At 40.5% G+C, this 20,449-nt stretch overlaps 1 protein-coding gene across 9 annotated transcripts in view; it reads left to right on the forward strand.

Annotated features, from left to right (window-relative positions):
• ABCA1 (ATP binding cassette subfamily A member 1) overlaps window positions 1-19,017 on the forward strand; it is a 181,719-nt gene extending 162,702 nt beyond the window's left edge. For all 9 annotated transcript variants that reach the window (XM_067743775.1, XM_067743772.1, XM_067743771.1 and 6 more), the window contains 14 exons: window positions 1,072-1,249; window positions 3,316-3,431; window positions 3,522-3,666; window positions 5,302-5,425; window positions 6,798-6,927; window positions 7,197-7,317; window positions 8,334-8,396; window positions 9,014-9,120; window positions 11,358-11,499; window positions 11,899-12,033; window positions 13,035-13,138; window positions 13,752-13,844; window positions 14,503-14,746; window positions 15,372-19,017. In XM_067743775.1, coding sequence (XP_067599876.1) covers window positions 1,072-1,249; window positions 3,316-3,431; window positions 3,522-3,666; window positions 5,302-5,425; window positions 6,798-6,927; window positions 7,197-7,317; window positions 8,334-8,396; window positions 9,014-9,120; window positions 11,358-11,499; window positions 11,899-12,033; window positions 13,035-13,138; window positions 13,752-13,844; window positions 14,503-14,746; window positions 15,372-15,512 — 1,843 coding nt within the window. In that variant the 3' untranslated portion in view covers window positions 15,513-19,017. The remainder of the gene's footprint in view (window positions 1-1,071; window positions 1,250-3,315; window positions 3,432-3,521; window positions 3,667-5,301; window positions 5,426-6,797; window positions 6,928-7,196; window positions 7,318-8,333; window positions 8,397-9,013; window positions 9,121-11,357; window positions 11,500-11,898; window positions 12,034-13,034; window positions 13,139-13,751; window positions 13,845-14,502; window positions 14,747-15,371) is intronic.
• The last annotated feature ends 1,432 nt before the right edge of the window (window positions 19,018-20,449 follow it).

Below are 20,449 nucleotides of genomic sequence, written 5' to 3' on the forward strand. Positions count from 1 at the left end.
ATTGGCTGGGCAGGGATTAAATTGCAGAAGATACATGACTCTGATATATTAAAGACATTATTACATTTAGTGAATTCACATAAAGTAAGTTAAATTGTTAATATAATTCTAAAATATTTTAACTCACCCTTAACACAGTGTTTAATAAAAAAATCAGTTTCGTTTGTTTTGAAATCACTATTTTTAAACTTGGCGAAACATGCTTTTGTCGGCTTGTGTTTAATTCCTTGAGTGTGTGTGTGTGTGTGTGTGTGTGTGTGTGTGTGTGTGTGTGTGAGTGTGAAGTTAAAACCAGTATAATCTAGTTCAGAGTGTATAGCCTTTGAAATCATAGAGATCTGGGTTTGAATCTGGTTTCTAAACTTCCCAGATGTATGGTATTAAGTGAGGCAATTCATGTAAATTGCCAAGTCCGGCCTTCAACACATGGTTGATATTCAACACACGTTAGGTTCCTTTTCTGTATGTGGAGCATGGCACAGTTATTACTTCTGCTTCACTCATATAGAATATCAATATATGTCACTACGATCTTTATACCAAGCTTATATAACATTTATGCAGAGAAATAGTTGATATTATACCCCATTTAATGGACTTACAAGACTATTCTTATAATAAGGATCTGATGGAATTTTTGTACGTGTTAGGTTGATATGCCACGAGCTTTTGTTTTCAAACTTATTTACAGCCAGAAATTGTTGTTTGAATAGTTTCACACTAATATTTCTCCTTTATTAAGTTTTCAAGCTACACTACTCCCTTATGTGTGAAAATTTACAACTTGTTGCTCATGAAAGGTCAAGAATAGTGGAACAAAGTGAATGCCGTTAGGCCACTCTTAGACTTCCTTTAATAGTTTCATTTTGGCAGTAGACCCTTTTGACCTCAGTAGAATCAGTTTTGCATCTGAATTATCGAGTTTCGTTTTTTTTTCTTGAAAGTAATCATCTTTAACCCTGAATAAAATATATGTGGTGAAGAGATTTTTTTCCCTGGGCTATGCTTCAAATATTTGTGTGTGTATGTGTCCCTGATTGAGTCCTCAGCTGCACTGTCTGTCTTTTTCAGGATGACCACATCAGTGGACGTCCTTGTGTCCATCTGTGTCATCTTTGCGATGTCCTTCGTCCCGGCCAGCTTTGTCGTGTTCCTGATCCAGGAGCGGGTCAGCAAAGCGAAGCACCTGCAGTTCATCAGTGGAGTGAAGCCTGTCATCTACTGGCTCTCCAATTTTGTCTGGGACATGGTAAGAATGCCGGTCTGCTGCTGCTATATAAACCTCCATCAGGGCTCTGGATTGGGTGGATCAAAGAGCTCCTGGCCATCAGCAGGAGATGTTCTAGCTAGTCCAAAATGTACAAAAGAGGAAAAGGCAGGCACAGTTGTACACTTTCATGTGACCAAACACAGCCTTAAGCCCAGGGCTGATCTCACGCCAGAGGAAATCTGTCCACATGGACTGCAGTTCATACCACCACCACCTCATTCCCTAAGTGACAACTTTTCAAAGAAACTGAGGTGGAAGACTTAGTCAGAACTCAAAGCCAGTGCCTCTAACTTGTCTGATAGAGCTTTAACCTCCAGAGTCAGGGTGTGCTTTGTCTTACTAGGAACTCAGTCTCTCATTTGAAAACTTTATATGTTTTACTGGAAGCTTATCCATCCATTGCAAATCTGTTTTCATGCCAGCTGTAATATAGTGCTTCTGTTTGGACCACTATGGAGGACTTCAAAGAATTCTGAAGTTCTAATTTTTATAAAGTAGAGTTGAAATGTATCTCCCTGTGAGGTCCATTAATTTGTAGGCCACACAGATGAAACTTAATTCTTCTCCCACTGGACAGCCCCTCAGATATTTGAAGACACCTGTCATTTATCCTAAGCCTTCCCCAGATAAGATGATATATGAGAACATACTTTGTAATCTCTAAATCACTGTACAGATGTGAGTAATGATGATGATGTCTGTGTTGATTATAGCAAGCCTCTCAGACTTGTCATTGTTCTGACCTGATTGCCTCTCTGTGGCCATGCTCCATATTGTTAATGAGCCATTTGAAAAGCAAAGCCCAGAATTAACATTATATTCAGGCTGTGGTCTGAATGCTTATGAGTCTAGAGGGAGTTGATCTTTATCCCATATTCCTATTACTCAGCCCAAGGGTATTTCATCTTGGAAGCAGCACTGTCTTGTTGGCAACTTGGCAGTGAACTGTTTCACAGGTATTTTTTATGGGGTCTCTTTCATGTATACTAATGCAATTGGCTTTTCTGAACCTTTATATTTATATATGAATCTAAAACTTGATATATATATATATATATCAAACTTTATATATAGCTTTGTATATAAATATAAAGGTTGTTAAAAACATATATAAAATTTTATATTAATCCCCGTTAAACTGAATTTTTTGTAGTGTCCATTTGTTTTGGTTTTATCTTGATCCAGTGATTGCTTTATTGAGTGAGCATGTACATACTGACTGCTCACTACGTGTCTGACTCTGCCAGACATTGCAGATTCAGAGATGAGAAGATCAAGTCCCTGACTCAGGAATACCACTTATCTTCCTGTGTATTATCTGTCCCTCACTGCTTTAGAACCTCTGAAATTTGCTATAAGCATGTCTGCATCTAAGTTGTTTGAAAAGCACATTTGAGTAGGATGGGACTGAGATGGAGAGCCCTGTGGTCTGAAGCTACAAATACTTGTAACAGCTGACAAGCCCACTACCGCCTCCCTGCCTCTGCTCTGCTCTGCCAGCTATGAATTCCCGTAACTGTCCTGTGGTCAAGTCTTTATTTCTGCATTTTAATGCTTGAGACACTGTCAGGACACACTTTAAAATTAGTCTCAGTGTGATGAAACAGTTCCGACATTCATGTTATGAGTGCTTACCTCATAAATAGATCACAAGTGAGCTTGAACTTGGGCAGACTATAATACAGCATTAATGATGAAACAGACACAGTCGTCTTCGGGAAGAATAACGGCAGCTTACTTGCTACCTGTGAAATTGAAACTACTCTGACTGGGAACCCATCGTTCAGTAAGTTTACTGAGCGTGGCACCTTGGCTTACCTGTTGGAAAGACAGAAAGGACGTGCAGTTTATAAAATCAGCCGGGGGTAAAATGCTTGTCAACACGTATCGTCCAGTATTTTGATTAATAGTTCTTGTGGCTTCATTAATTCAAAGTTCTTCTTCAATATGTTTATCTGCCCTTTCTTGTCTGATGATGATGAAGACTTGAGACGTGTTGTATCTTTGACTTAGGGGTGACCTTGATTTCCTCGTTTCACTTTTAGTGCAACTATGTGGTCCCTGCCACGCTGGTCATCATCATCTTCATCTGCTTCCAGCAGAAGTCCTATGTGTCCTCCACCAACCTGCCTGTGCTCGCCCTTCTACTGTTGCTGTATGGGTAAGGCACCTCTGGATGGGGCATATGGTATCAGATGTCAGGGGGAAGGCAGGGGACACCCAGTGGACATGTGTTTTTGTTCCTCGCCAGGTGGTCCATCACACCTCTCATGTACCCAGCCTCCTTCGTGTTCAAGATCCCCAGCACAGCCTACGTGGTCCTCACCAGCGTGAACCTCTTCATCGGCATCAATGGCAGCGTGGCCACTTTTGTGCTGGAGCTCTTCACCAACAATGTGAGTTCTGCAGAAAGAGATGCTGGGATGAGCATAGTGTTTAGTCATGATCTTATTCTGCCTGCCTGCGATGTTGACACCATGGACCACTCTGTCCTTTTGCAGAGTCTGTCTGTCTTTCCTGGGTTTGCATACCATCTCTCGCTTACCCTCTTCCTTATATGTCTCTGATCACATTTTTCTGTTTCCTTTGACAAGTTCTTGTATACTCCTTTCTGTTTAAGTGTTGCTTTCCCCAGTATTCAGTTCTCTGGCATCTTGTTTCCCACTTCAGATGCTCTCTCTGGGTGATGGCATTCATGCTGGAAGATTTCACCACCACCTCTCAGTGCCTCGTGTTGTTCTCTCTCACGTCCATGCGTACCTTTAGCCCCGACTCCCCTTTTGAACTCTATTCTCATGTTCTCTCTTGCCCAGTGGATGGCTCCGTTTAGATTAACTGAAGGACACCCCAGACTGGCCATGTCCTAAATCATCTTCCCCTCAGAACCCAGTATTTCTCTTGCCATTCCTGTCATGCTGGATGGCATTACCATCCACCCAGTCACCCCAGCTGGGGCAATATTAGAGCCATTTTATATGCTTTGCTTTTGCTTATTTCCCACATTCAGTTGGTTACCTTGCCAGTTCCTCCCATTACAGATCTCTTAAACAAGGTTCCTTGTCCATTCTTGTTGTCATTGCCTTCATCCAGACATCTTAACTTAGCCCACAAAGCCTTTCAGAGGTGTACAACCCTTCCTTGACAGTTCCCACCACACTCTTTCCCAAGACATGGTAAGCTTTGGCTGAGTGGTCCCTTTAACCTTCCATACTCCTGTAGGCCTGGTTCAAGATCCCCAGCACAGCCGACATGGTCTTTATTCGTGTGAACCTCTTCATGGGCGTCCATGGCAGTGTGGCACTTTGGCACTGGAGCTCTTCACCAACAGTGTGCGATACTACCCAATTCTATGACTCCTTTGTCACAGAATCGGGTAGTATCTCACTAACCCTTCATGACTGAGCTTGAATGTGAAGCTTTCCTTACCTACCTTATGGGAGGTGCTCTGTCTTCCCTGTGCTCCCAAAGCCCACACAGTTCATGCCTCCAGTACAACACATCCAAGTATGTAGTAATTTCCTGTTTCCATGTTTCTTTTCCTCGGAGTAGAGACTAGACTGTTTCTTATTAATCTCTGCCTCTCCTGTGCCCTGCCACAGTGCATCCAGCACATAGCAACTTACTCAGTTGTTGGGTATTTGGCCACTGCTGGATTGATGTATTCGAGAAGAATTTTTTAAACTCCAACAAAATCCTGAAACTGAAGTATTGACCCAGACATGAGCAATTTGCTTTCAAAATGCTAAGCAAATACCTTATGATGGATTAGCTTCTGATTAAATATAATCATGTTTCTAAACTTTGCTCATATTTCTCCCATGCTCATAGCATTATTCCAGATTTTCTAAAGAGCAAAATTTTATTACATTATATATCATCCTCTGTGGCTACTGCTGTTTATTGGTATCTGAATTCAAAGGTTCAGTTTGACCTCAGGGAATCAAATTTTTTTTTCACTTCCATATTTTAGACTTTGGTAAATTTTTAGCCTGAATCACGAAAGACAGTCTCTCTCTGTCTTATTTTTTTAGAAGCTGAATAACATCAATGATATCCTAAAGTCGGTGTTCTTGATCTTCCCACATTTTTGCCTGGGACGGGGGCTCATTGACATGGTGAAAAACCAGGCAATGGCGGATGCCTTGGAAAGGTTTGGTGAGTGACAGTAGTGGCTGTAGGATGTTTTAATAGAGATGGCAGTCTGCATGGGCTTTGGTACTTTGGCCTTTGTTTTGGAAAGAGGGTGGTGACTGGGCACAGGACTTCACTGATAGGGCTCATGTCGGTACAGCTGGTTGTGTCATGGGTCATGTGACACAACCATTTGTCTGAAAGATGAGACAGTAATTTTGGAGGTGAGGAAAATATTGGCTTAAGCTTGGACCCAGTGCCTGATACCACTGGTGGTGTTTGCCAGAGTCATTGGAAAAGTCAGACCACAGCTTTGAGAATTAGATACAGGCCAGAGAATCAGAAGGAAAGATGCAAACTTTGGCTCTATTGGGAAAATCATAGACCTGCAGATGGGGTCATATATTACCTTTTACACAGTCTATAAAAAGGTAATTTACTGCAGCTCTTTCTACATTTAGAGTCTTTAAATTTATTTCTCCTGTGGCCACATTACTGTTCTTTATTGACTGGCTCATATAGTTAGATGGGCCATGTTATTTAATGGGCATAGAAGAGGGACTTTTTTTAAACTTGGAGGTACAAGGAGATATATAAGGATTTTAAGGGATATTTACATAAAACCAGATGAGTTGAGTCACCAGGTTACATCATATGCTATTGAAAGGGGCATCTTTTAAACGTGCTTTCTAATCTTTCTTAGTGAAGCTTATAATTTGTTAAAATACTGACCCTAAAAATTACCCTGGATTGTTTGCCTTTTTACAAAGGATTTTTGGCATGTCTCATTAAAATGGAAACATTAGAGACTTCCCTGGTGGTGCAGTGGTTAAGAATCCAGCTGCCAGTGCAGGGGACACGGGTTCGATGCCTGGTCCAGGAAGATCCCACATGCTGTGGGGCAACTAAGCCTGGGCACCACAACTACTGAGCCTGCGTGCTGCAACTACTGAAGCCCACGCGCCTAGAGCACGTGCTCCGCAACGAGAAGCCACTGCAATGAGAAGCCCGTGCACTGCAACAAACAGTAGCCCCTGCTCGCCACAACTAGAGATAGCCTGTGCATAGCAATGAAGACCCAACGCAGCCAAAAAAATAAAAATAATACTAATAAATAAATAAATAAATCTTAAAAAAATGGAAACATTAGATTTCTTAGATGAAGTTACAGTTCAAATACATGTTATCTCTGAAATTCTGATTGATACTGTTTCACAGTATGTTTCCCCAAAACCTTACCCTAAATCAGATTTGGAAAGTGGTGACTCCCTTATTTTTTCCTCCTGGCCACGGGCCATAAACATTGGTATTTCTCGGAATGTAGGCCTGAATTTGAGGAAGGGCCATGGTCTCTGGTGCCTCCATTCTGACTGGATCTCTGCATTGTGTCTACCAGGGGAGAATCGCTTTGTCTCGCCGCTGTCTTGGGACTTGGTGGGACGAAACCTCTTCGCCATGGCCGTGGAAGGGGTGGTGTTCTTCCTCATCACTGTGTTGATCCAGTACCGATTCTTCATCAGGCCCAGGTGAGCTTTCTCTCAGAACTCACAGAGCGCCTGGTTGATGGTCACGGAGGAGGAACACAGGGAAATACTCACCGGTGGTGGTTGGATTGACTTGAAGTCAAAGCAGATAATCAAACTGATTTTCCTAATGTGGGCATCTCCCGGCCCCCAACACTGCCGACAACTCTGGAGTATGGATTTTACAGGACTGCTTTAGAAACTGGGTCTTTGACTTAGAAAATAACTTGAAAAGTTGATTTGGTTTTGTTTCTTAATTTTTTCCCCCTAAGACCTGTAAAGGCAAAGCTTCTTCCTCTGAATGATGAGGATGAAGATGTGAGGAGGGAGAGACAGAGAATTCTTGATGGTGGAGGACAGAATGACATCTTGGAAGTCAAGGAGCTGACTAAGGTGAGGCAATGAGGACAGGCTATAACAACTTGTCTTCAATTTTTTCAGCTTTATATGTTGGAAACTAGCATTTTGCTGACTCAGTAAAAAGAGCATGCTTCCTAAAATGTGCATCTATACCAAGTTTCTGTCAATTTAATTTTATTTAAAATACACCATGGGGACTTCTTAATTAAAGAAATCGTACTGAAAATAATTATACTGTGAATTCTCATTCTTGAGTATATTTGTTTTTCACACATTTATGCATTAGATATTAAAACATCTAATATTGTGTATCGAGGCAAAGCTGAAGTTGATAGAATAATGATTGATTTTGAGTTTCATGGTCCAAAAAGCTGGTAAATCTCCATTGCTGGTCTTCCCTGGTGGCGCAGTGGTTGAGAGTCCACCTGCCGATGCAGGGGACACGGGTTCGAGCCCCAGTCTGGGAAGATCCCACATGCCGCGGAGCGGCTGGGCCCGTGAGCCATGGCTGCTGGGCCTGCGCGTCCGGAGCCTGTGCTCTGCAACGGGAGAGGCCACACAGTGAGAGGCCCGTGTACCGCAAAAAAAAAAAAAAAAAAAAAAAATCTCCATTGCTTAAGAAGAGGCTCTGTTTCAGCCCTTTCTAGGTGCCAGAATCCCAACAAATTCACTTTTTTGTAATCTGTTCAATATTTGCAATGTTTTGATAACAAATTATTACCCTGTAAAATTTAGTTTTTAAAATATCTACAGTGTCTTTACATATTAAATGAAAATTATATAAATATTAATGACCAATATATTTTTTAAAAGTCTGACGTTAGATTAAAAAATAAAAAGAAATTCACTTGTATTTTGAGCTTCAGGGTCATTCAGAAGCCAGTTGCCATAGAGACAGACCAAGGCTTTAGCACATCACATGTGTGACTTAGTCTTATCGACGAGTCTTATTTTGTGGTGTGTTTAGGTCATAATTCCCTCTTCCACAGTTGCCTGGGACAGCTGTGAGTCACTGCAGCTCATGAATTTTTGCATTTTGTTTGTTGCAGGTATATAGAAGGAAGAGGAAACCTGCTGTCGACAGGATTTGCATTGGCATTCCTCCTGGTGAGGTAAAGACACTTTGTCTACCTTGTGTTTGCCCCTATTAATTCAGACTGTCTCTACTGCAATCAAACAATAATGTCTGTAAGGGGTTAAAAGTGGTTTTAAAAGGCTTCTCCATTTATATCTGTGTGGAGCAATCCGTCACTGAAAGGATGGGGGCCCCATATATCAGCAATTTTGGATAATCTCAGACAATGTAAGAAAAGTATGCAATCCAAAATGTGATTTTGTGATCCATTCCAGGTGATAATGAAATTCAAATAGATTTTAAAAGATAGATTTTCTCCTTTCTTGTTTATGTGTATATTCTTGTATGCCCTTTAGCCAGATTAGATGGTGAAATTTGACTTGTTGGCTTTCATTACTGTTTTTCACACATTAACTTTGGTCTTAACCTGACGACTCAAATGCTATTTACAAATACACCCACACTTTCATTATAAAACATATGTTTAAATATCTATATGATTTCTTAAAACCAAGAAAATAGTTGACTCTTCATTAAGAATGATGTTTTAGGATCATGTTACATGAAAATGAAGCGGAGGTGACTATTTTATAAGGGTCATTTATATTCAGATTTTTAGTAGTTTACTTATACAACTTACCCAATCTTTTTCAGTGCTTTGGACTTCTAGGTGTCAATGGGGCTGGGAAATCATCAACTTTCAAGATGTTAACGGGAGATACCAGTGTTACCAGAGGAGATGCTTTTCTTAACAAAAACAGGTGAGAAAAGAAGTCTGTGTTTTGCCACAGACTTTTTTTAAACTTTATTTAAATGAATATGTTGTTATTTTTCTGATTATAACAGTACTCTGTAGTTTCTAAAAATGTTGAAATATAGTAAAACTGTAAAGAAGAAAATAAAAGTCATCCATAATCCCAGTACCTGGAGATAGCTACTATTTACATTTCATTTTAGTCTCACTCTTTTTTTATAACAGCTTTATTCAGGTATGATTTACATGCCGTACAATTCACTTGTTTTAAGAGTACAACAAATGACTTTTAGGCAATTTACAGAATTGCGCAACCATTATCACAATACAATTTTAGGACATTCCCATCACCCCAAATCTCTCTACTTTATGTACACATATAAATATATTATAAAATTGACATCATACTACATCTAGATTTTTAAATTAGTTCTTTTGTTGTTAATGACTGTATTATTGTATATAATACAATATATACTGGTTACGTATTCTAAGATGTAGAAATTTTGCTGCATAAAATGCATCTATGTACAGGTACCTATAGTTTATTTCACCAATTCCTTATTGTTAGACATTTGTTTCTGTTTTTCATTAAATGTGTCCTCGTATTCATCTTGATTGTTTCCTCAGGGAAAATTCCTACAAGATAAAAGGTTATCTATATACTTGCTAAGTTGCCCTCGCTAAAGGGTGTGCCAACTGTTGGTGTCACCGTGGGCTATTATCCGAGAGTGCACAGATCACTAAGCAGTCTGATCGTAAGGGGTACAGTACCCTTTAGAGTCCTGTTGGGCAATATTACACTCGAGCACTCGAAATATGTGGGACTTCTCTGGGCTTTTTATATTGGAGAGACGGTACAAGGCAGTGGCTTTCACACTCTTTGATCATGACCCACAATACCAAAATCAATACGTTTTACCTCTCAACCGAGTAAATACACAAAAACACATAAACAGGCATATAGCTTAAATAAAAGTTTTGTAAAACATTACCTACTCTTCCTGCTTGCAGTGCACTTTGATATTTCTTATTCTGCTATCTACCACACCATTTAAAAAATACTGGCTGTGACCCGCTAAATATATTTCACAACGTACTAATGGGTGGTGACTCACAATCTGGACAAGGGGCTGTTAGCCAATAAAATTGAAAAGAGCAAGGAACTTAATGTACTCATGGCTCTCCTCTGCATCTTACACGTTTTTTCAGTAGCAGTGTAAAGGAGGTTTAAGAGAACAGAATTTCTAGAATAGTTGGCCTAAGGCTACACACCAGCTTTCCCCGTCTTGTTCCTAGTACCAGGCTCCCGGGGCACACAGCAATGGCAGCAATAACTGGCCCAAACTAAGGTTCGTCACAGTGCCTGGTTCTGAGAGCTGGTGTGGGCAGTGTAGCTGTGAGGTCCAGGCACAGGGTCTGTGAGCGCCTCAATCATAGTTCTGGAAAAGGCTGGATCTGGGAGTACTAATTTATATGCAGAGAGGAATGAATACTGCTGATGGGCCAAACTCGTGGTTGTCCAGAGGTGGCTAAAGTGCAGCTGTCAGCCTGGATGTGACACTGAGCTTTTTCCTACATTAGGGATCCTTAACCCGAGAATGGCTTCATAGGGCCTAAAAACTGCCCCCACCAATATATGTCAAATTGTGTCTGTAGGTATATTTTTTGTTGTCATCAGATTCTCAGAGGGTCTGTGATCAAAAAAACCTTCAAAACCAGGAGGATTCCTGGGTTGCGTATTTAGTGGGACCAGGGGGTCTGGATCATGTTATGTGCGAGTCAATGTATGGGCAGCAAAAAGCAGAGGAAGTCACAGTGAGTTGCTGAGCCTCCTCTGACATGAACGGAGCAACAGAGCACATGGTGCATATGACTGGGCCACAGAATCAAGTCAGGGATGGACACTTAGTGTTAAAGTCCCGGGATAGTGTGACTCAGGCTGTTGATAAAGATGGTGCCACAGCTGGGATGGACTTGGGAATTCTGAAATGGGACTGAGCCTGCAGATTGAGGTGCTGGGGGAGCCAGGTGCAAGGACTGGGCAGGGTATAGGCCAGAACCCTGACTTCCAGGAGGGGCTGGCATCCTGGGAGCAGAAAGGCTGTTCCTTCACGCTATAGCAGGTGTGCTCACTGGTGTGTTGGTCATGCGCAAGCACTCTTTATAGGAATATTAGGCAAGATGGTCTGATCAGAGTATCTAAATGCTTAAAAACCTGACCAGTTTTGTTTTTCTTTGCAGTATCTTATCGAACATCCACGAAGTACATCAGAACATGGGCTATTGCCCTCAGTTCGATGCCATCACAGAGCTGCTGACTGGAAGAGAGCACGTGGAGTTCTTTGCGCTCTTGAGAGGCGTCCCGGAGAGAGAAGTCGGCAAGGTACCGTGGGCACCGGAAAGCCAGCCTGTCTCCCTTGGCGTCCTAACAGTGTACCTTACGTCTGTGACCTTCACACGTGACCATCGGCTTCAGGCTGTTCTTCCTTGTGGATGCAGCAATGTGAAGTGCTGGCTCTTCGCAGCTCCTTTCAGGGTGGGAGGCCGTGGTGGCGGTGGGACAGGGATAGTTGAACTGCCTCACGCCGGCGGACAGAGAGGGAGTGCTGCTCCCACCCACGCGAGTCCCTGCCCCCCTGCTGCTGGTTCCTCCACACTTGCCAGGTCGTGATTGTATAGACTCTGGTCCTACTCAGTGAAAGAGTTTTCATATGCAAGTGTAAGAAAGCGTGATAAAATTCCCAAACCCAACAAAGGTTAAGACGCTTTTTATCACCCTTAGGTTGGTGAGTGGGCAATTCGGAAACTGGGCCTCGTGAAGTATGGAGAAAAATATGCTGGGGACTATAGCGGAGGCAACAAGCGCAAGCTCTCGACGGCCATGGCTTTGATTGGCGGGCCTCCTGTGGTGTTTCTGGTGAGTGTGACTGTGAATGGGAAACTTTGTCCTGGCCTGAATGGAAGACACCTCTTTTCTAAAGTCCTCGGTGTCCAGGCCGTGCATGGCTGGCTTGGCAATGGCAAGTCCCCCTCCCCCGATGAGGAACAGCAGGGCAGCCTCAGAGAACCAGAGGGAAGCTCTGTCGCCCCTCTCCTTGACACACATTGGGGTGGCTCTGACATGCCCTCAGATGCTCCAAAGGAGGAGATACTCCAGAGACCTTGTTTCTCTAGCATGGAGAACCCCAACAGGTGCAGCTGAGGCTGGGTGTGTGATTTGACCTTTCTCTGGACCATACTATATGCCATCTATGTGTTCATCCCCTGAAGACTGAGAGTGTGGATACAGCTTCAGGATCCCCAAGGCAGCACCTGGGTCATAGTTCCTTACATACAGATAAATGGAAAACAGAAGGTCAGACTGACAGTGGCCCTTGACCCTTTTTCTTCTGTAGAGGAGAAGAGCACTGAAGTTATTACAGGAAGAAGCCTTGGGCTGAGGCTTTAAAGTTATCCAGACTATTTGGATTTGTTTCTCTAAAACTAGCAAGTACAGTATAACAGGCTAAGCCAGAGTGAACTAGAATTAAAAAAAAAGAAAAGAAAAGGAATTTTACCCAAACCTTAAACTGACTTCAGTATCAGACAAAAATAATTTTTAGTATATACTTGTCAGTCATGAAAAGATGGTTGAAACTAAAAGACTTTTCCCCTTCCCTTTCTGCTTATTTGGAGAAATTTCATTTCATAAAAAATTAGAGTTTTCTACTTCAGTGATGCATGTAAAAGTCAACTGGTTGCAAACAGTGTGAAATATTCTTGTATGTAAGGTCTGGTTCTTTGGTCCATCAGGAAATAAATAGAATGGTAAGTTAAAACTTAGGCTATTTCAGAGATGCTTCTGAATTTAAAACCAAGCCTATCTTTGATTTTTTTTTTTCCCAGCACATAATAGGGCTTATTTTATTCTAATTACAGGATGAACCGACCACAGGCATGGACCCCAAAGCCCGGCGATTCTTGTGGAATTGTGCCTTAAGTATCATCAAGGAAGGGAGATCAGTAGTGCTTACATCTCATAGGTCTGTAGTTAAGACTTAGCTTGGCTTTTTTGTTGCATAACTTTTAAGTTTTCCAAGTACTATATATGATCATTGTATAAAAAAATAGAAAACACAGAAAGGCAAATAGAAAAAAAAAAATTATGATCACCTGACATTGCATCACTAGGAGACAACTATTACTGTCATCAGGCCATATATCTTTGCAGAGTTTCCCTATGCAAATCTATACACAGTGTATACGTTTTTTACAAACAAAAATGCAAGCTTTAGCATATATACTAAGTTCTTTTTCCCTTAACAATACTGAGAACATTATTCCAAGTCAGTTAATTTAGATGTATCATCATTTCTCATAGCTATTAGTGAACAGTATTCCATTAGGATATACCCTAATTTATTTAACCATTCCTCTTTTGTGTAGACATTTGGATCATTTCCAACTTTTTTCACGATTATAAACGGCATGGCAGTGAACAGCATTTTCCCTCCATCTTCATGTATTTGTAACAGGATGCAATTACACCCCAGGAAGCTGGGGATCTGTTTCTTTGAAATGCCAAATGACATGGTGATGTTCTGATGGTTATAGGAGCATCTCTCTAAAACTAAGCCTCATTCTGTTTTCCCACAGTATGGAAGAATGTGAAGCTCTTTGCACTAGGATGGCAATTATGGTCAATGGGCGGTTCAGGTGTCTTGGCAGTGTCCAACATCTGAAAAATAGGTAACAAAGATAGTTTCTTTGGGATCCCACATACTGAGAAATCGTGTATTTATTCTTTTGTGAGTGTATACATGGTGGATCTAAAATAAAGGGAAATAAACTGAACAAGATGGTATAGTGGAAAGAATGAGGACTTTGAAGTCAAACAGAGCTGCGTGCAAATTCTGTCTTTACCTTTTATGGGTTGTATGCACTTCGGCAAGTTATTTAACCTCTCTGAGGGGCAGTGTTCTAGGAATATCTACTTTCTAGCTTTGTTATAGAGTTGTAATGGGAAGATTTATATGTGCCAGTAAGGTTAGAGCATAGGCTTCAGAGTCAAGCACAAGTTGGGTCCACACCATGGCCCTACCATTTCTGAGCTACGTACCATGAGCAAGTGACTAACACTCTCAGTTTCAATTTCTCTGTAACATCTGACAGACCTCACAGGTCTAGGTGAGGATTAAATGAAGTCATGTCTAAAGCCCTCGGCAAGGCAGCTCACATAGAATAGGTATTCAGTACGTGACCACTGGTTCCTGCTCGCTGAAACTTATTTCTGGGTCTGGCAGGGACCTCTCTCTTTCATGGCCCAAGTGGGGTTCTCAGAGTTAAATATTCTTTTGAGAAGTTTCCCGAGGGTCTTCCATTTGGACTTTCTTTTTCCTGCTTTCAGGTTTGGAGATGGTTATACCATAGTCGTACGAATAGCAGGGTCCAACCCTGACCTGAAGCCTGTCCAGGAGTTCTTTGAACTCGCCTTCCCGGGAAGCGTGCTGAAGGAGAAGCACCGGAACATGCTGCAGTACCAGCTTCCTTCTTCACTGTCTTCCCTGGCCAGGATTTTCAGCATCCTTTCCCAGAGCAAAAAGCGACTCCACATAGAAGACTACTCTGTCTCTCAGACAACACTTGACCAAGTAAGCTTAGAGTGTCAAAAACAGGTTTCCTTTTCAGGGTGAGGCTTCCTGCCGCTTCTCCACCCACTGCCCATTGTGGGCCCTATAGCACAGTATAGATGAGCTGCGCGTGAACTCCTGATCTACTACTGCTAGTTATGCTTTTCACCTAACCTCCCTGAATCTGCAAAGGGAGATGATACTACCAACTTCATAGGGTTCGTGTGAGAATAAATTGTCATAATAATCATAAAAACTGCAGTTTTTTATTGAGTATCTGCCATGGGCAGGTATTATGCCAGGTGCCTTATCCCATTTAAATTAGATAACATCAGGTACCAAATAGATCCTGGCACTTAGTAGGTGTTCAGTAAATGTTAGTTTTCAACCCTCTTCCCTTTAATCAGGCCTGTATGAGTCAAAGTAAATAGATGATTGAGCAGTTGGTGATTTGGGGGGCAATAATAGAAGGTGAGTTTTTTAGGTTAATGCTTTGTCAAGTATTCCCCTCTCCCTCCCACACAAAATTTTCTAGTTAATCTATTTATTCAATCTCGTATTCTCTAATTTTCACGTGGGGAAAAATGCAACTAGAATAAAGAGAGCAAGTTAGAGCTATTTATAAAGTCCACCTTTATTTTGACAGGTATTTGTAAACTTTGCCAAGGACCAAAGTGATGATGACCACTTAAAGGACCTGTCATTACACAAAAACCAGACAGTAGTGGATGTTGCACTTCTCACATCTTTTCTGCAGGACGAGAAAGTGAAAGAAAGTTATGTATGAAGAATCCTCTTCATACAGGGTGGCTAGAAGAAAGGAGGAACTAGACCTTCCTTTGCACTATGTGAAGTGTTCCAGAGGGAAGAGCTGGAAGATTTTGTGGGAAGAGGTAAACTGGATACTGTACTGATACTATTCAATGCAATGCAATTCAATGCAATGAAAACAAAATTCCATTACAAGGGCAGTGCCTTTGTAGCCTATGTCTCGTATGGCTCTCGAGTGAGAAAGACTTGAATTTAGTTTATTACCTTATACTTATGTGAAACTCTAGTATGGAACCCAGTGGACATATGGGTTTGACATACTTTTTTGTTCCTTTGTATTCTAACTGGGGTTGCAACAATAATTCATCAAGTAATCATGGCCAGTGATTGTTTATCAAAATCAAAAGGCATCCTCATTCATTAAGCCGTGCCAAGCCAGGAGACTGGTTTCCCGGTGACACAGCCAGTGCCGGCAATGAGTGTGCCGGAATTACTAATGCCAAGTTGCTCAGAAAGCCCGAAGCACCATGGTGTGTCATACACACTTTTGTGAAAGCTGCTCTACTCAGAGTCTGTTGACATCATCAAATATCAGGTGACAGAATGGTTCCATGTGTGGGGAAAGTCCTGCTTTGATTCCCTCTTTGATGAGCTGCTCTGATGGTGGTGACATGCAAATTGCAACATGCAAATTGCATGGTAACATGCAAGAGTGAGACTTGGTTTCGTTGTTATCCTTGCTTGGAACCATGAGTCTCCGAGGCTGTCTTTCTGGGACTCTTTAAGTATACTTAGATCCTGGTTAAGAAGCAAAGAATCAGCAACCGCATTGTTGGGGCCGCAGGCTGTGGAAGCCAGGGCATGGGATGAAGAGGATGATGCGTTCAAACCAAGGGAGGCCTGTGTCCATTTGTCCTGATTGTCTGCTAACACGGTACAGTGCATCTCAAGATCTTGTTGCTTGATACAAGCATAGTATTATTTCTGGCTTTTTGGATTAATCTAGAATATGAAAAGATGGAGTTGTATTTTGAGAAAAATCTTTGTACTTTTAATGTTATTTGGAATTGTAAGTTCTGTCAGTGACTTCTGAAACCTTAGAATGGCCTCTTTGTAGAACCCTGTGGCACAGAGGAGTATGGCCACACTGCCGCGCTAGCGTTATTTTTTCATGTAAGTTTGCGAATGGATCATCTAATGCCTAGTGACTAGAAAACAGTGTGATGGCCAAGATCTCATGACAACATTGTATTTAAGTTTCTTTAAGATCGTTTAGAATACTTTTAGTATCAGTGCATTAATCAAGTATTTTTTGAGTGTATGTTATAACTGAGTATGGATGGATGCAGTGAGGAGATATTAAGTCTCAGTAGATTTCCTGTGCCATGTTTGTCAGCTAACTGGTTTACAAATACAAGTTTTGTTGTGGTTGTGGGAACCCACTGAAAGAATATTGGGCAGCCCACTTTTTGAAAATAGCAACAATGCAAAAGCCAAGAAAGTTTAAATGTCATAAGGATCACAAGACTATATAACGAATACTTTCACAGAGAAGACAGCTGGCTTCAAAGCTTGTTGAATAACATAAAACTGTGCTTATGGCATTTAGTACCTTCGAATAATTGACGTTGAAAATCTCAGATACCCCATTCTGACAATCTCAGATTTGTCATCTCTTCAATCACTAACCTATCATGAAAAAAACAAAAAAAAACAGAAAACAGCAAATGCCCCCACGTGAAGATTATCTCAGACTTTTCTAACCCAGTTTAATTTTTTTAGTCAGTAAATACTTGTTAAAAATAATATTGCACTAATGCTTAATGTCATCTGTCTTGAGGCAACAAAAGTATGAGAGAAATACTGTTTGGTAAAGTCATCTTTCAATATCATTACTAGTGTCTTCTCCTTTAAAAAAAATTTAGATATTAACTCTAAAGGTACAAGATTTCAGATCTATCCAAATCTGTATTTTTTCTTTTAAAATTTACTGTATGTTATCATGCAACTTGTTGCTTGGAGAAAGAAAATGACCTTTAGGGGACTTCCCTGGTGGTCCAGTGGTTTAGACTTTACCTTCCAATGCAGGGGGTGCAGGTTCGATCCCTGGTTGGGGAGCCAAGATCCCACAGGCCTCACGGCCAAAAAACCAAAACATAAAACAGAAGCAATATTGCAACAAATTCAATAAAGACTTTAAAAATGGCCCACATCAAAAAATCTTTAAAAAAAAAAAAAAAGAAATGAATGCCGATATTTTCTAAAATGATAAGCAAGCAATGGAGGCATTTTTCCAATAACTATTGGCATGAGCTCATATTTTATGCTATCTTTAATGATATGAAATTTATAGAATAATTGTTTCTCCTTGTTCAATATTTTTCAAAATCAAGCTTCTGTTTTCCCATTTCACTAGAATCATGTTCTAATTCTGTATTATATTAAAACCATGAGTAGCTCCTTTATTTGATTACTTCAAGGCCATGTTTTAAAATATCAAAAGACACTGTGAACTACTTTTAAAAAAATGCAACATTTCAATATAGATTTAAAGGTTCTCTTAAGCTAGAAAAAGTCTACAGCTACCCATCTACTTCATTAATATTGTTACCTTTTAGACTATCCAAACAGCAGTCTTTTAAATTTTTCTGTGTAAGCCTAATTATAGTAGAAATTTTTACAACTCTCTGCTCAGTCAGGTAAAATTTCTATATAATCCCTGTGGAAATGTAACCACGTGAGTTTCAGAAATTTTCAAAAGTGTTTAAAGATTTCGGGTTTTGCTTCTTTTGGACACCTTAAACCTTATTAACTGTGAATATGAAAAATACAAAAGAAAACAATAACAAAGCCCTCTATAGGTAAACGCCCAGCATAGGTCATTGTTAAAAAACAAATAACCAAACCTCAAACTACTGTATTTCAATATCTGTACTGAAGGCATATGCATTGTGACTATTAAATGTTGCACAGCATTCACTGTATACTAATCATTGACTAAAGGGATGTGTCTGTTTTCTTCTCGTGGTTGTATATATCAGGTAAAAATTTTTTCCAAAGAGCCATGTGTCATATTATCTTGAACCACTTTGACACTGAGATATTAATTTCTACCCTTGTTCCTATTTACTAGTAATAATATAGTGCTATAGTCATGTTGTTCTAATTCTCTTCAGAATTGTTGCATCCCTTTTTATAGAATGTTTAACCTTCCATAAGGTTTAAGTATTCTGTTCTCCCGTCTTATACCCTACGATGAAGCTATGTTTTTGTGCTTTTTCTTTACCATTGGCCCTTCATTCCAAGCACTTTATGCTGTCTGTAATGGGATCTATTTTTGCACTGGAATATCTGAGAATTGCAAAACTAGACAAAAGTTTCACAATAGATTTCTAAGTTAAATCATTTTCATTAAAAGAAAAAAAAGAAAAAAATTTTGTATTGTCAATAACTTTATATGAAGTATTAAAAAGGCATATTTCTATGTTGTAATAAGTCACGAAATAAACCTGTGACAGTTCTGTTGTGGTCTGTACTTATTTATTTTCGTGCATTCATAGCACCACCTACTGTTGGAGCTTATAAAGTCATTACAGAAGTAAGAAATGTCTGCTTATAGAAGGGAAGACGCTTGGACCAAAAGTAGAAATTTAGAAAAAACTAAATGTCCTGTTAATCACAAAAGAAAATTGAGGGGACTACTTGAAAATAAAGGGTGTTTCGCACTTTCATGGTTCAGTTTTGGTAGTAACATACTAAGTTTATGAGGTTTTAGATAAACTTATTTTGCTTAATGATGATGAAGCTGTAGAGATCTCTGCAAATACGCTGTAGCTAAGCCATTTAATAAAAACCTCATTACTTCGTTTGGCACTGAGGAAGCTCAAAGGCAGCCTTCAGTGCTCTTTTGTTTATTCAACCAAAATACAAGGACACAGTATGGCAGGTGGACCCGCAAGGTGCTGGCAAGAGTGAGCATGCAGGAAAATAGGCAAACGTGGGAGGAGAAATGATACTAATGTTGGAGGGGCCTTCCCTTTCTTCTGTAAGAAGTGCTGTGCAATCTGCACCCAAGATTATGTAGTGCTATGATATGTGGGTGCATTTGTCATAGCTCACAAGCATTGTTTCTGAGACTGACTGCTAATCTCGGTCCTTGAAGAACCCCTGTCAAACAGGCCCTCTCAGGCAGCACAGTGGAGTCGTGGCTCTGCTTGTGACCACTTGATGGCCGTGACGTGTAGTGAGCAGTCCTTTGCTAAGGCATGGATCTGAACTTTGCGGGCGGGAGGATTGTGGCTTTGCGACTGAGCCTGGTTGACTGCCCAGCATCAGCATCACAATTATGTCTCTCCCCCTTGAAGTTCACATTATAGCCACTTTAAGGAAATGACAGAAAATTGTGTTTGTGAAAAACGACAATTGAGGGAGAGAAAAAAAATACTGAAAAATAAAAGGCAGTTAGTTAAGATAATATGTTACTCATGAGTCTTGACCAAAACATTCTTCTATCTAGGAAAAAAGCCTGTATAAACATTTACAGGTTCAAAAAAACTCTGGAATCTTTGGAATGCTAATGCATACATTGAATAGAAAAAGCTTGAGAAGATTAGCTACCTTTTTCAAGGGTTTAACTGTGTTGTCAGGTATTTTATTTAATCCTCAGAACCTGCCATATGAGGTAAGTAGTACCATTTGACATGTGAGTAAACTGACTCAGAGAATAAGGAACTGTTCAAAGAGACACAGCTAGTAACTGGCAGAGGGTTCTTTCGGTGAAGTTGGGTATCAGTTAAAATCATCCTTATAAAATCAGTTTGGCATCATTATGCAATAATGTAACAAATACTTCTTGAACTCTCTCATGCGCCAGATACTCTTCTAGGTTCTGGGGATACAGTATTGAAGAAGGCCGAATTCCTGCTCTAATGAACTTGAATTTCAATGGAGAAG

The sequence above is a fragment of the Pseudorca crassidens genome, chromosome 7 (genome assembly GCF_039906515.1).
Source record: "Pseudorca crassidens isolate mPseCra1 chromosome 7, mPseCra1.hap1, whole genome shotgun sequence".
NCBI classification, from domain to species: Eukaryota; Metazoa; Chordata; class Mammalia; order Artiodactyla; family Delphinidae; genus Pseudorca; species Pseudorca crassidens.